The sequence below is a fragment of the Globicephala melas genome, chromosome X (genome assembly GCF_963455315.2).
Source record: "Globicephala melas chromosome X, mGloMel1.2, whole genome shotgun sequence".
Lineage (NCBI taxonomy): Eukaryota > Metazoa > Chordata > Mammalia > Artiodactyla > Delphinidae > Globicephala > Globicephala melas.
Genome location: NC_083335.1, coordinates 30824032 through 30840128, shown reverse-complemented (window position 1 = coordinate 30840128; position 16097 = coordinate 30824032). Strand labels below are relative to the sequence as shown.

Here is a 16097-nt window from a genome sequence, read left to right as displayed (position 1 = left end):
TGGAAAATGCCATCTACCACCTTGCCAAAGTGTGGTCTGTGGACCAGTAGCATCAGCATCCTCTGGGAGCTTGTTAGAAATGCAGAATCTCAGGCCCCACCCAAGACCTACTGAATCAGAATCTGTATTTCAGGTGATTCATAAGCCTTTAAAGTTTTAGAAGTAGTATCTACTTACATCAAATATTTTCTTATAAATATATTTCCTTTAAATATCACAAATGAAAAACCTTTCTATATTTCTTAGAAAAGAGCCATGTGTTAAGATTAATTCCTGATGGGAAATGGCAACAATATGTTACAATCTGAGACAGGTACATGGAAGCATGCAAAAATTCCATCACGCCAAATAATAACATTTACCTGGAAAATTATGTGTATTTAACATAGGCTTAGAAATAATGACAAAGAATTAATTGAATTGCATAAAATACTACTAAATGGTCCATGTTTTTTCAATGATTACTACTAAACAAATACAAAATTCTTAACATTTAATCTTGAATATGCATACCACAGACGACATGTATTCATCATCAACAAATGATTACTATCTACTATATGTCAGACACTGGTGCTAGACACTGGGAACACTGAAATTTGGTAAAATACCATCCACTCAAGGATCTCTCAGTCTAGGGGGAAAACAGATTCATTTACATGGGTAGTACAACCTTCTCAGTATAAGGATAGAGCTATGCATGATATATTATGAGGCACAGATAAGGGGCACTTGGGGAAACAGTGGGGGTGGTGGATAAAATCAACTTTCCTGAGAAACTAAAAAACTGAGTAGATGTTTAACAATATTCCAAGATGAGAGGACAACAAGGACAAAGGCACAGAAGTAATAACAGCCAGGACATGGAAGCAACCTAAATGTCCATTGACAGATGAATGGATAAAGAAGATGTGGCACATATATACAATGGAATATTACTCAGCCATAAAAAGAAATGAAATTGAGTTATCTGTACTGAGGTGGATGGACCTAGAGTCTGTCATACAGAGTGAATAAGTCAGAAAGAGAAAGACAAATACCATATGCTAACACATATATATGGAATATAAGAAAAAAATGTCATGAGGAACACTCTTGCACTGTTGGTGGGAATGTATATTGATACAGCCACTGTGGAGAACAGTATGGAGGATCCTTAAAAAACTACACATAGAACTACCATATGACCCAGCAATCCCACTACTGGGCATATACCCTGAGAAAACCATAATTCAAAAATCATATGTACCCCAATGTTCATTGCAGCACTATTTACAATAGCCCAGAGATGGAAACAACCTAAGTGTCCATCATCGGATGAATGGATAAAGAAGATGTGACACATATACACAATGGAATATTACTCAGCCATAAAAAGAAACGAAATTGAGTTATTTGTAGTGAGGTGGATGGACCTAGAATCTGTCATACAGAGTGAAGTAAGTCAGAAAGAGAAAAACAAATGCCGTATGTTAACACATATATATGGAATAAAAAAAAATGTTTCTTTAGAACCTAGAGGCAGGACAGGAATAAAGATGCAGACGTAGAGAATGGACTTGAGGACATAGGGAAGGGGAAGGGGAGGCTGGGATGAAGTGAGAGAGTAGCACTGACATATATACACTACCAAATGTAAAATGGATAGCTAGTGAGAAGCTGCTGTATAGCACAGGGAGATCAGCTTGGTGCTTTGTGCCCACCTAGAGGGGTGGGATAGGGAGGGTGGGAGGGAGGCTCAAGAGGGAGGGGATATGGGGATATATGTATATGTATAGCTGATTCACTTTGTTGTACAGCAGAAATTAACACAACATTGTAAAGCAATTATACTCCAATAAAAATGTTTTTAAAAAAGCAATAAATGTAAGGATGAGTGCAGAAAACCTTGTAATTCCACATTTTTGGACAGTATGGTGAAAGGAAGGCAAATTGTGAGTTGAGGCTGATGTAGTAAGCAGGAGCTTAATGAAGAAGGACCTTGAATTTACCTTCTAAGTGATGAGGAGACAGTGAAGGTTTCTAAGCAAGGGAATGGCCTGATCATATTTGTGTTCTTTGAAACAGTCATTTGCAGCAGAGAGGTGAATGGACTGGAGAGAGGGAGAAGATCAAGGATGCTATTGCAGTAATACAGGCAAGAAATGAGGAGGGCCTCTGCCAGAGCAGAAATGCAGGTGGGGAATGTATTCAGAATATTTCTGTATCAAAAAAAAAAAGGTTTTGGTAACTGATTAGATATTGAAGCAGGCAGGACCAAAGTGGATATAATATATAAAGGGACAGGGAAAATACCCAAGCTGAACTTCTAGCTCAGGTACAACAAACGTTTTTTTGGTGATTCCATTTCCTAAAATTAAAGGAGTTTTCAGAAACCCTGCCAAGTATCCAACATCAATGAATTACCAATCCTTCCAAACAAAAATACACAAAGCTTAAGTATTCATGGTGATGAGACTGTATCATTTCAAAAATGCCAGGCTGCTGTACAGCTTAAAATGATGAAGTAGAAAAATTTATAGTAATGCACAAACTGTAGAAATCTAATTTTAAGTGTTGAAATAGTATACAGAGCTGTGAAAAGAGATTAACAAATTCCAAAGGAAAAATCTCAATTGACCACCAGGTTGATTTAAGAAGATAAAATATAGGAAAATGTAAAATTTTTAAATTAATTAGTTTCAAGATGAATGTTAATAAAATTCTAAAGCTGAACTACAAAGGACAGATGGAAATTACATGATTAAATTAATAATTGTCTAACGATGCTCAGTTTTTATTATTGGAAAAAACTTGTGCATTAAATCAATAACAAACTGAAAGATGAATTATATTTTACTCTGATTGAGCCAACTACATGTGAAAGTAAATATTTTAAACAATTGCTAATATTACCCTGTTTTCTCACCTCATCGTTTTCATTGCCACTTGAACTCTTCCTTGATGATTTATACTGAAAAATATTTAAATCACATTATTTTATTTTTCCTTGAACAAATAAATTCTCTAAGTAGTAAATTATATATGAGGTTTATTCACATTTTGGTACTTTTATTAAATTATCTAAATTATATATAAAATGTAAATTATATGTAAAGATAAATAAACTGTTTAATTACATAACCAGTTTAAACAGTCCTACTACTTACTAATAGCTAACACAAAACAGTACTTCCTATGTGCAAGGCATTGTTCTAAGTACATACGTCAAGTAACATTTCCTTCCTAAACCAATCCATTTCCCATTCATTCAGGTTTGCTATCTGAGTGCTGTCTTAAATCCTCCTTTTTCTTAATCCACTATTTACAAAACATCAAGAAGTCAATTCTTTCTGTAATCTCTCTCAGACTTACTTCTTCTGAATTCTCTCAAATATTATTCTATTCTAGGCCCCACTATCTCACGCCTAGCCTGTAATCTCACCAGTCAAAAATGTCATCCATTTTTAAGAAACCTACTGATTTTAGGTTAAAAAAATACTATATTAAGTGTATATATTGACTATACAATAACAGTAACAGTGATAATAACACTTATACCAGTGCTTACTATACACCGCGCACTGATTGAAGTGTGTTACATGTATGAACCCATTTAATATTCTTAACCCTGAGGTAAATAGTATTGGGTTGGCCAAAAGGTTCATTCAGTTTTTTCTGTAAGATGGCTCTAGCAGCACTTAGTTGTCTTTAACTTCATTCAAAACAATTTTGTTAGATTGTATGTGACAGCTGTCATATCAGCTTGCATTTTAAAAAAGACTTATCAAAATTGGTAAATTTTTGTATAGCCATTTTAATATTAAAGATGGAACAGGGCTTCCCTGGTGGCACAGTGGTTGAGAGTCCGCCTGCCAATGCAGGGGACACGGGTTCGTGCCCCGGTCCGGGAAGATTCCACATGCCATGGAGCGGCTGGGCCCGTGAGCCATGGCCGCTGAGCCTGTGCGTCCGGAGCCTGTGCTCCGCAACGGGAGAGGCCACAACAGTGAGAGGCCCGTATACCGCAAAAAAAAAAAAAAAAAAAAAAAAGATGGAACAAAAGAGCAACATTTTCAGCATATTATGCTTTGTTATTTCAAGAAAGGTAAAAACGCAACCAAAATGCATAAAAAGGTTTGTGCAGTGTATGGACAAGGTGCTGTGACTGATCGAACGTGTCAAAAGTGGTTTGCGAAGTTTTGTGCTGGAGATTTCTTGCTGGACTATGCTCCACAGTCGGGTAGGCCAATTGGAGTTGATAGCGATCAAATTGAGACATTAACCGAGAACACTCAACGTTATACCACGCAGGAGATAGCTGACATACTCAAAATATCCAAATCAAGTGTTGAAAATCATTTGCACCAACTTGGTTATGTTAATCGCTTTGATGTTTGGGTTCCACGTAAGTTAAGTGAAAAAAACCTTCTTGACCGTACTTCTGCATGCGATTCTCTACTTAAACGTAACGAAAACGTTTTGTTTTTAAAACAAATTGTGACAGGAGATAAAAAGTGGATACTGTATAATAATGTGGAATGGAAGAGATCGTGGGGCAAGCAAAATGAAACACCACCAACCATGCCAAAGGCTGGTCTTCAACCAAAGAAGGTGATGTTGTGTATATGGTGGGATTGGAAGGGAGTCCTCTATTATGAGCTCCTTCCGGAAAACCAAACGATTAATTCCAACAAGTACTGCTCCCACTTAGACCAACTGAAAGCAGCACTCAATGAAAAGCGTCCAGAATTAGTCAACAGAAAACGCATAATCTTCCATCAGGATAACGCAAGACCCCATGTTTCTTTGATGACCAGGCGAAAACTGTTACAGCTTGGCTGGGAAGTTCTGATTCATCCGCCATATTCAGACATTGCACCTTTGGGTTTCCATTTATTTAGGTCTTTACAAAATTCTCTTAACGAAAAAAATTTCAATTCCCTGGAAAACTGTAAAAGGCACCTGGAACAGTTCTTTGCTCAAAAAGACAAAAAGTTTTGGGACGATGGAATTATGAAGTTGCCTGAAAAATGGGAAAAAGTAGTGGAACAAAAGAGTGAATATGTTGTTCAATAAAGTTCTTGGTGAAAATGAAAACTGTGTCTTTTTTTTTTAATTAAAAACCAAAGGCACTTTTTGGCCAACCCAGTATTATCTCCATTTTATACTAAGGCACAGAAGTAATATGCTTAATATCACAAATTCTAGAATGTAAAACAGTGCTTGTTTTTAGGAGCAGGAATCAAGGAAATACAGTTATGACAACCACTAAAGTTCTTCTGATTCCTCCTCGCCAGTAATTATCCTGCAAATCAGTGGCAGATTGACCTTTTCAAAATACTACGTGCAACTCATGACTCTTCTGTTGAAAAAACCTAACTTTCAGATTATGTCCAAATTTCTCTGCCTGGCATTAAAAGGTTCTAGTTAATAGCCCCCTTTACTTATGCAGCATTATCTTCCATAACTCTTGGAAAAATAGATAACCTACCTGATAGCTCAACCACAAACTGGAGGATGAGCAGCATTAGGGATGACAAATACAAGACCTAAATTCCTCCACTGTCTCTCCTATGACTTATGACAACTATCACTAATCTACCAAGGTGCTCTTTACAGCTGATTCCAGACATAGCCTCAATATACTTTCAATCCAATGTTCCAGATAGCCACTGAATAGAGTTGACATGTGTGAATAAACCTATTTGCCATCCTTAGGCACAATGTCACTGACGGCACTTGTTCTTGTTCTACTTCAACAAAAAAGTGACATTTAGACAGTTGGACACCAGGACCCCAAGATGGCGTCAGGCATACTAGTGAAGGAGAAGAAACTCATGGATGTCAAAACAGGGGAGCTGCCCAAGCTTGATACTGATGCAGGATTTCACCCCTAAAGGCACTGCTGGAGAGCTTCAAAGAGGTTACTATGAGTATTACAAGTATTTCACTGGACTTTCCATGCTTATGTGCTTTTCAACTACTGCCTTTCTTACAAGGAACTCAAACATGAGCAGTTATGCAAGTACCACTGAAAAGGAGGACGCAGTCTGCATTCCTGACCATGACCTTCTTTGCCCAGCAGCCCTGATCTTTGCTGAGTCCTTTCATATCCTAATTGAGAATTAACATCTGAAAAAAGATGACTGGTAGGGACTTCCCTGGTGGTGCAGTGGTTAAGAATTCGCCTGCCAGTGCAGGGGACACAGGTTCGAGCCCTGGTCCGGGAAGATCCCACATGCCATGGAGCAACTAAGCCCGTGTGCCACAACCACTGAGCCTACACTCTAGAGCCCACGAGCCACAACTACTGAGCCCATGTGCCACAACTACTGAAGCCCAGGCACCAATAGCTCATGTTCTGCAATGAGAAGCCACCTCAGTGAGTAGCCCCCACTCGCCACAACTAGAGAAAGCCCGTGCATAGCAACGAAGACCCAACACAGCCAAAAATAAATAAATAAAATAAATAAATTTATTTAAAAAAAAGATGACTGGTAGAAAAACAAAAAACAAAAGAATGACATTTTAGTGAATAATAAGCTAATATTTATTAGTGTATACTCTGTGGCAAGTGCTGTTCTAAGCACTTTATATTATTAAATAATTCAGTAGTTATAATAATCCTATGAAGGAAGATACTATTAGAGTCATCTGAAGATAAAAAAAAAAATAATAAGCTCAGCAAGATTAGATAATTTGCCAAAGTCACTCAGTTAGTAGATATCTAAGTAAGGACTGGAACCAAAGTGGTTTGATTTCTGAGGTCAAAGCTCTTAACCACTATGCTATACTCTCATCCCTAAATCTTAAATGATTAGTAGGGATTTTTCAGGAATAAAAGAATGGGCATGCTCAGAAGAAGGAAAGCACAAAGGAATAAAAAAGCTCAGCCTATGTAAAAAAGAGTAGCTAGTAACGAGTGAATTGTGGCAGGTAATAAAACTTAAAGAAGTAGGTAAGGATGGCCATGAAGTTTTTTAAAAGTCCAAATTTTATGTAATTTATAATGGGGAGTCAATAAAGAATTTTAAGCCAGGGATTTCTCTAAGGACTGTGAAACTAGAGAAAGGGGGACCATTAAGAAGTTATTACAATTGCCCAGACAAGAAAGAATGAGGGTTCCAACAAAAGCAAGGGCAGTAGATATGGAGAAGAAGTAATGAATTGGAGAAAGATGCATAATTAGCATCCTGATGACCAATAAGGTAAGAAGAAAGAAAGAAAGCAAAATCAAGGAGGACTGAGGTATAGAGCTTAGAGAACTGGGTGGGTAATACTACTACTAACTAAAATAAAGAACAGAGAGGAGGAGCAAGTTCCATGGTGGTGTGGCAGGAGGGGGAGACATATTGATTTGAAATACATGGCATCCAGACAATTAGAAACACAGGTACAGAGAACAGGAAAAAAAAGTTATGAGATGTAACTTTAGACCCAGGAGAATATGAGACATCTGGAATCATAAAAGCTTCAGAGAGAGTAACAAAAGATGAGACCCCTAAAAACAAGCAGAAGAAAAATCAGAAGAAAAGTTAGCCAGGAGCATCAAAAAGAAAAAAGAAGAATCAAGGAAGGAAAATGAGGCAGAAACCAAGCAAGGAGTTTTGAGAAGAAAGATGTGGTCATCACTGTCAAATGCTACACTAGATTTTGCCATTAGGAGGTACATGTTAGGCTCTAGTGAGGGGCTATTTCCATGGAGAAATGGAGGTAAAAGACAGACTGCAGTGGGTTAAGGAGTGATCGGAAACTGCAGATCTAGAAATGGCAAGTTTGGCCCTAGAAGAAAACAAAGAGATAAGGCAACAGCTGAAAGGGGAATCAGGGATAATGGTAGAGGTCTGAGCACATTTATAAGATGGAAGGTAAAGAGAAAGGACATAGAAGAGTGAACGGATAATTGATAAAGGAAAGAAACAGAGGATGATACAGTCGAGAACTTAGATAATGAGACTTGTATTATTATTACTCAACTGCTATTCTAATTTAAAATATCCATTATACATGAAAACTTAGGAAGATACTTAGTTTTGCATTACTGCACATATTTAAAGGTCCTAAAATCCAAATCAGAATATATACATAGATTTTTAAATATTCTAAGTCCAACTTCTTACTAATTCAACTCAGCTGTCAGTTAACATTAGTTGGAATAACTGAAGTTTTATTATATCTAAATTCAAATACTACAATAAAGGCCTGTTCAGAAACACAAAGATCAGTTCATCTCTGAAGCTTATATTAATTTCACAGAAGGGACAGTACTTGTGCACAAACTCTGACTCAGAACAAATCAGGTTATTTCAGAAGACCAGTTGGCTTCCCTATTCCGGTATAAAATTAACCATGGTCAGAGAAAATATACAAAAATATTTTCCTTGGGGTTAGCCATTAAGTTAAATTATTGTACTATATTTATGAAATCAGATATGTATTTTAAGAGTCATTATAATGTTTTATCACAAAAGTAGTGAGATACATTTGATGACAAATATATATGGCATTTAAATAAATCAAATAAGCCTTAAAACTAATTTGGTATAGTTATTCTGATTTTTTTTAACTTTATTTAGAAATGAATCATCAAATGCATTTAGAAATTTGTGTTGTCATTCTTACAAGAAATTAAAGCTACTAATTTACATTGAACATTGTCAAAAAAAGGTTAGATTTTCATACTTTGTTGTATATCTTATTCAAATGATATTAATAAATTTCTGTAAAAGATTTTTGTAAGGAACGGCACCAAAAACAGAGGAGAGCTTAAACAAGCTTTATTTGGGAACGCTCCCGGGCGAGGTTCACTGGTCCGAGAGAAAGGGGCCAGAGAAGTCGCGCCCAGGTGTGGGCACGAACAAAATTTATAGGGGCGGACGCAGGGGAGGTGCTTGCTGTGTGAAGCAGCCCTTTTTTGGTAATCTCTCGGGTGTTGTGGCAATGTCAGGTGTCGGTTGCATCAGCCACTTTGGCGGGGGTTCCGTCTGGCTCCCTGGGCCCTTCCCCGGACCTGCTGGCCTTACAATTTTTAATAAAGTAATGTATTTTCTGGAATACTTTCACTCTGAGAAATGCAGTGATTTTACTTCAGCAACAATGACATTAAATTTTATTTACTAGAATAGTAATCTACACAAGAGCGGCTGGGAGTCTAAAAGAGTTAATATAACTCTCCTACAATGATTTACTTATATAATCTGACCTAAATTATCTTCTTACTCACATACTCTGGCCAATTATGTTGAAACTTTTTAAAATTTAGTTTCAGGGGCTTACCTGAAAAACATACCTCCCAAAATCAGTCCTAGCAACTATGAAACTGGAGAGCTAGATTTCACACACACACACACACACACACACACACACACACACTTACTTTCAATAAATCTTCTAAATAACAGCATCATGAATAATTTACCATGGGACACAAAGAAATCCTGTGGTTCAGTCATTTATATATGTTAGGATAAAGTTGCACAAAAGGTCTGTATGTTTCATAACAAAGCAAAGCTAAAGGAGCCATCACTGAGTGAGCTTAGTGATAATCTGATATATATCTCTAGAGTAGTATACTTCAACTATAAATCCAAATTAAGTTCAATACTATTATCTTATGAATAAGCCTTTTTATTCTTGAGATAAGTGATTAAGAGAAATTTCTTTTTGAAAGAAAGACACTTCATAGATAATATTTTAATCATGAAAATACTGGCAAATCTGAATAACCATTTTGACTTCACTTAGAGAGTAGTATCTCAGTTTTATAATTTTTTTTTAACACCTTTGGAAAAAACTGTTGACTTTATTTTTTTACAGTGTCCTAACACTGACATCTTCTGACTATTGAGGAGAACTACATGTCTCCTTAAAATATTTCCCAGTTACTGAAGCTTATCTTTGCACCTACTTTATTAACACTGATTCACACTGATCTACTCTTAATTATTTTGAATTACTGAAATTTTATGGAAATAACTGGCTCATATATGTATACCACATACATGCAGGAAATCAAGATAAAATAACACATCTACTATACCTAACTAGAGAGTTATATTCTGTCATATTAATGTGAAACAAAATGGATAAAGTCAAAACTAATAATTACAGAGTAAATTTTAAAACTTAATAAAGTACCTTGAAATATTCTTTTCTAATCTGTTTGCTCCGCCTCCTTTCTTCACTCTGCCAGATTATAGGCTGAGATTCTGGCCACTGTTGTTCATCTATTTGATCCTTTTGACTTTCTAAGGGCTGTAATAAAATAATTTCTTTTAACTAAATAAATGAGAACAAAATATTAGATATAACAGTAATTTAATTTCTTCTTACCTGCCATGTGAGGGGTGATAATGGTGAATTAACTTCATCTGCTGAGACACTAAAAAATTAAAGATGCCTTAATATGTATATCTTAAGACATAGTCAAAACACAGGATATTTATTATATTAAAATAATCACCAAAAACTAAAAAAATAATAATAATTTCTTTAGATGATCTGTATGAAACTTCAAGTGGCCTAATATACATATAACTGGGGTTCCAGAATAAAATAACTCAGGTGACAGAAAAGATATTTAAAGATAAATAAAGACCACAAATTTTCAAATTTCATGAAAACAATAAACCCACAAACTTGAGAAGCTCAATGAACTCCAAGCAAAAGAAATATGAGGAAAACTACAACAATATACATCATAATCAAATTAAAAGCAAATGATAAAGAGAAAATGTAAAAAGCAGCCAGAGAAAAAAGACACAATAGGTCCAGTGAAACGAATACTGACAACAGAGTTCTCACAGGAAACAACGCAATCCAGAAGACAGTAGAAAAACCTCTTTAAGGTACCAAAAGAAAACAAAAGTATCAACCTAGAATTTTATACTAGCAAAGATATCTTTCAAATATGAAGGTGAAATAAAGACTTTTTAATTTTGGCTGTGCTGCACAGCTTGTGGGATCTGAGTTCTCTGACCAGGGATTGAACCCAGGGCCACAGCAGTGAAAGCGCCAAGTCCTAACCACTGGATCACCAGGGAACCCCAAAGACTTGTTTAAACATTACAGAAACTGAAAGGATTCAACATCAGACCAGCAGTAAAAGTAATGTTAAAATATCTCTTTCAGGTAGAAGGAAAATGATATACATGGAAATACAGAGCTATACAAAGGAACAAAGGGCACTGGAGATGGTAACTAAAGGGGTAAAGATAAAAGACATTATTCGGATTATTTAAATCTCTTTAAAGAAACAATTGACTATTTAGAGCCAGAATAATAACAATGTAATATGTAACACAGAAGTAAAATGTATGGCAACAATACCACAAAGGCCAGGAGGGAAGAAACAGAAGTATACTCTTGTAAGGTTCTTATAGGACATATAAAATGACATAATAGCACTTGAAGGTAGACTGTGATAAGCTAAATATTATACTTTAAACCCTAAAACAATCACTAACATAACAACAAGTTGTAGCTAAATAAGCCCACAAAGGAGATAAATAGGAATTTTAAAATTTAATTCTAAAGACAGGAGAAAAAGAGGAAAGATGGCTACAAAGAATGGATAAGATAAAAACTAAACACACAATAATACAGTAGATTTAAATCCATGAATACCAATAGTTTCAATTAAATATTAACAATCTTAACACCACAATTAAAAGTCAGATTGTCAGATTTGATAGAAAAGGAAGATACTACCATATGCTAACAAGAAACCCACTTTCTCCATAAAGACACAAATAGGTTAAAAATAAAAGGAAGAAGAAAGATATATCATGTTGACACTAATCAAAAGAAAGCTGAGGGGCTTCCCTGGTGGCGCAGTGGTTGAGAGTCCGCCTGCCGATGCAGGGGACGCAGGTTCGTGCCCTGGTCTGGGAAGATCCCACATGCCGTGGAGCGGCTGGGCCCGTGAGCCATGGCTGCTGAGCCTGCGCGTTCGGAGCCTGTGCTCCACAACAGGAGAGGCCACAGCAGTGAGAGGCCCGCGTACCACACAAAAAAAAAGAAAGCTGAGGTGACTATATAATATCAAAAAAGTACACTTCAGAGCAAAGAATATAACCAAGAATATTTAAAAAGTCATTTTATAATGACAAAGGTGTAAATTCACCAAAAGGACATTACAATCCTAAACATTTATGCATCTAATAACAGCTTCAGAATATATGAAGGAAAAATGAAAGAACTTTAAAGAGAAAGACAAATCCACAATTAGTGTTGGAGATTTCAAATAGTCTTCTCTTAATAACTGATAAAACCAACATTGTAGTGCGCCCAGGTGGTGCTGGGGTGGTAAAGACAAGAAATGAACAAATAAAGAAGTATATATTGAGAATGTCAGATGGTAAAAAAGTATATATTTACAATGTCAGACGGAATTAAGTTCTGTGGAGAAAAATAAAGCAGGATCTGGGAAAAGGGACAAAGGAGTGGAGGAGACATGCTCTTTTATATAAGTTGTTCAGGTAATCCCTTGCTGATGAAGTGAAATCTGAGCAGAAATGTGAAGACAGGGGAATAAGCCATATGGTTATCTGCGAGGAAATCATTCCAGGCAGAGGCAAAAGCTTTGAAGGGGTGGGAAATGCTTGGAGTATTGGGAGTCAGCAAGGAGGCCAGTATAACTAGAGAAGAGCTAAACAGCAGGAAGAGCGTAGGAAGAGGAATACAGTAGGGAGCCAAATGATGTAGAGGTTCACAAGTCCTTAAAGGACTCTAGTTTTTACTCTGAATGAAATGGGAGGTCATTAGAGAATTCTGAAGAATGACATGATCTGATTTACATTTTTAAAATACCAATCTGATATATTTTTTTGAAAACAGACTAAAGGAAAGCAAAGGCAGAAAGGAGACCTGTTACCAGGCTGTTATAACTGAAGTAAGAGATTGCTAGGGCTAGGGTGGTAGGCATGGAGGTGGTAAGACATGATTAGATTCTCGGCATATTTTGAAGGCAGAGTCAACAAGATTTGCTAAAGGATTAGTTATGGGGTGTGAAAGAAAATTACAAGTTAAGGATGAATCTGAGGTTTTTGAGCTGAGCAACTAGAAAGATGGAGTTGACATTTTCTGAAATGGGGAAAAAGGCAGGAAGAGCAAGTTTAGAGGTACAAAGAGAAAGATTAAGAGTTATTTTGGAAAGTTAAGTTTCATATGCCTATTATACATCCAAGTGGAGGTGCTGAGTAGGTAACAGGTAATACAACTCTGCAGTGTGTACGTGTATGTACATACATACACACATGTACATGCAAATGTTCATGCACATATATAGAAAATTGGTTTAAAGGGGAAAAATACCAAAATATGAAGACTTCTCATCTCTGGGGAGTAGGATAAAAGATGATATTTATTTTTTCTTTGTGATAAAATTTTCCTATTGTTTTTAACAATAAAGCTACATTATTCTTATAATCAGGAAAAAACTAAAAGATTTTTCATTTTTTTAAAGAAGAAATTGGTGATTGTTCTGAAAATGAGAAAAGTGGAAGTAATAATTCTGTAAAAAAAAAAAAAAAAAAAGGCCAGGATTGAATATCACAGTTTTGAAGTTTGGGTAGCTGGGGCTTTCTCAAGAGAATGTTATAAACCTGGTGAGAAAGCTTAAGACAGAAATGAAAGGAACTGAGAAAGAAGGTAATAACAGAAAGTTCAAGGACAACAAAATATGTAAGATAAAGAATCAGTATTCAAAAAGGGAGAGAGTGGGTTAAATCCAGTTAAATGAAATTTGACAGAGATGAATGTTTCTAGACTTGGGTATGAAAAGTTATCTTATGCCTGAACTGAATTCTAAAAGCCTAAGTGAAAAATGGAAGAAGAAAGGGTAATCCCAGCAGAGATACCAGGATATAGAACACAGAGATGTGAAACTATTTTGTAATAAAGAAAGGAGTACTACTATTCCTAGCCAGAAAAGGTGCCAGTGGAACAGTACATTGGATGAGGCTCTCAAGCTAGGCAGAAATTCACTTCAATCTTGTGGGTTAAGCCAAATGTTTTAAGCTTTACCCTAAAAGTTAGAAAGAACTATTAGAAGATAATAAATGGGAGTCACATAGTCAGGCTTGTGTTTTAGAACCATCACTCTTATACCACCAGTACAGAAAACAGATTTAAAGGTAGGCCAAATTCAAGAAAGGAGATATGTCTGGGGCCTGTTGCAGTGATCCAGGTGGAAAAGACGGGGGCTGAACCAACACAACCGTAATAGGAATGGAGAGATTGGGACAGACGCAAATAATGTTAAGACGCTATAGTTTTCTGTGACTGAATGCATTGGGAAGGGTGCATAAGAGAAAGGAATTTCCAATTATTCCAAAGTTGACTATATAAATAGTGGCACATTCACTCAGGCAAACTATACAAGAGAATAAACAGATTTGGGAAAAGTAAGTTCAGTTTAGACTGTGAGGTAGTTAGGAAAACATATCAGTGAAATGTATGCATCTGGAGCAAGCAAAGTGCTCTTGTTGCCATATATTAAGACTTGGGGTTCTGGAGCCAGACAACCTGGTTTTAAATCCTCACTGTACCATTTACCAGCTGTGTGACCTTGAACAAGCTAAGGTAATTTCTGAGCCTCAGTTTCTCACCTATAAAATGGAGATGACAATAGTAACAATAACTCATAGAGTTATTTTTTTTCATAGAGTTATTATGAGGATTAAATTACATCATACATCTAAAGCACTAAAAACGGTATACATATTAACAAGCATTCAACAAATGTTAATTCTCTCTGTGTGTTCTTCTGTACCTACGCCCTAGCCTTGGACTTTTTTACTTCCAGAGGAATGACTCAGGAGTTGAGTCTGATGCAAATTTTCAAACCACCAAAAAGAATAAATAGAAACTTTTGATGTCTTCTAGTTCTCTGGAATTCATATAAGTGGATTAGACTACATATTCATATAGAAGAATTTAATAAAACCCGATTGAAAGGAAATAAAAATGACCCAAAACCAATGGGATACAACAAAAGCAGTTCTAAGAGGGTAGTTTAGAGCAATACAATCCTACCTCAAGAAACGAGAAAAATCTCAAATAAACAACGTAACCTTACACCAAAAGCAACTATAGAAAGAACAAACAAAATCCAAAGTTAGTAGAAGGAGAGAAATCATAAACATCAGATGAGAAAAAAATGAAACAGAAATGAAGAAAATAATAGCAAAGATCAATAAAACTAAAAGCTGGTTCTTTGAGCTGGTTCTTCTTTAAACAAAATTGATAAATCTTTAGCCAGATTCATTAAGAAAAAAAGGGAGAGGACTCAAATCAGTAAAAGTGGAAATGAAAACGGAGGAGTTACAACTGACACCACAGAAATACAAATGATCGTAAGAGAGTACTACAAGCAACTATATGCCAACAAAATGGACAACCTGAAGGAAATGGAAAAATTCTTAGAAAAGTACAACTTTCCAAGACTGAACCAAGAAGAAATAGAAAATATGAACAGACCAATCACAAGTAATGAAATTGAAACTGTGGTTAAAAATCTTCCAACAAACAAAAGTCCAGGACCATGGTTTCACAGGTGAATTCTATCAAACATCTAGAGAACAGTGAACACCTATCCTTCTCAAACTCTTCCAAAAAACTGCAGAGGGTGGAACACTCCCAAACTCATTCTACAAGGCTACCATCACCCTGATACCAAAACCAGACAAATATATCACACAAAAAAGAAAACTACAGGCCAATATCACTGATGAACACAGGCGCAAAAATCCTCCACAAAACACTTGCAAACAGAATCCAACAACACATTAAAAGGATCATACACCATGATCAAGTGGGATTTATTCCAGGGATGGAAGGATTCTTCAATATATGAAAATCAATCAATATGATACACCATATTAAAAAATTAAAGAATAAAACCATATGACCATCTCAATAGATGCAGAAAAAGCTTTCGACAAAATTCAACACCCATTTAAGATAAAAACTCTCCAGAAAGTGGGCATATAGGGAACCTACCTCAACATAATAAAGGCCATATATGACAAACCCACAGCAAACATTATTCTCAATGGTGAAAAACTGAAAGCATTTCCTCCAAGATCAGGAACAAGGCAAGGATGTCAACTCTT

At 36.0% G+C, this 16097-nt stretch overlaps 1 protein-coding gene and 1 pseudogene across 3 annotated transcripts in view; one reads left to right on the top strand and one right to left on the bottom strand.

Annotated features, from left to right (window-relative positions):
• The window catches only part of LRCH2 (leucine rich repeats and calponin homology domain containing 2), a 92702-nt gene that overhangs the window by 15861 nt on the left and 60744 nt on the right, over positions 1-16097 (bottom strand). For all 3 annotated transcript variants that reach the window (XM_060292280.1, XM_030835720.2, XM_060292281.1), the window contains 3 exons: positions 10315-10363; positions 10120-10236; positions 2909-2953 (listed from right to left, as the gene is read on the bottom strand). In XM_060292280.1, coding sequence (XP_060148263.1) covers positions 2909-2953; positions 10120-10236; positions 10315-10363 — 211 coding nt within the window. The remainder of the gene's footprint in view (positions 1-2908; positions 2954-10119; positions 10237-10314; positions 10364-16097) is intronic.
• LOC115841613 (ATP synthase subunit f, mitochondrial pseudogene) lies at positions 5784-6017 on the top strand (annotated as a pseudogene).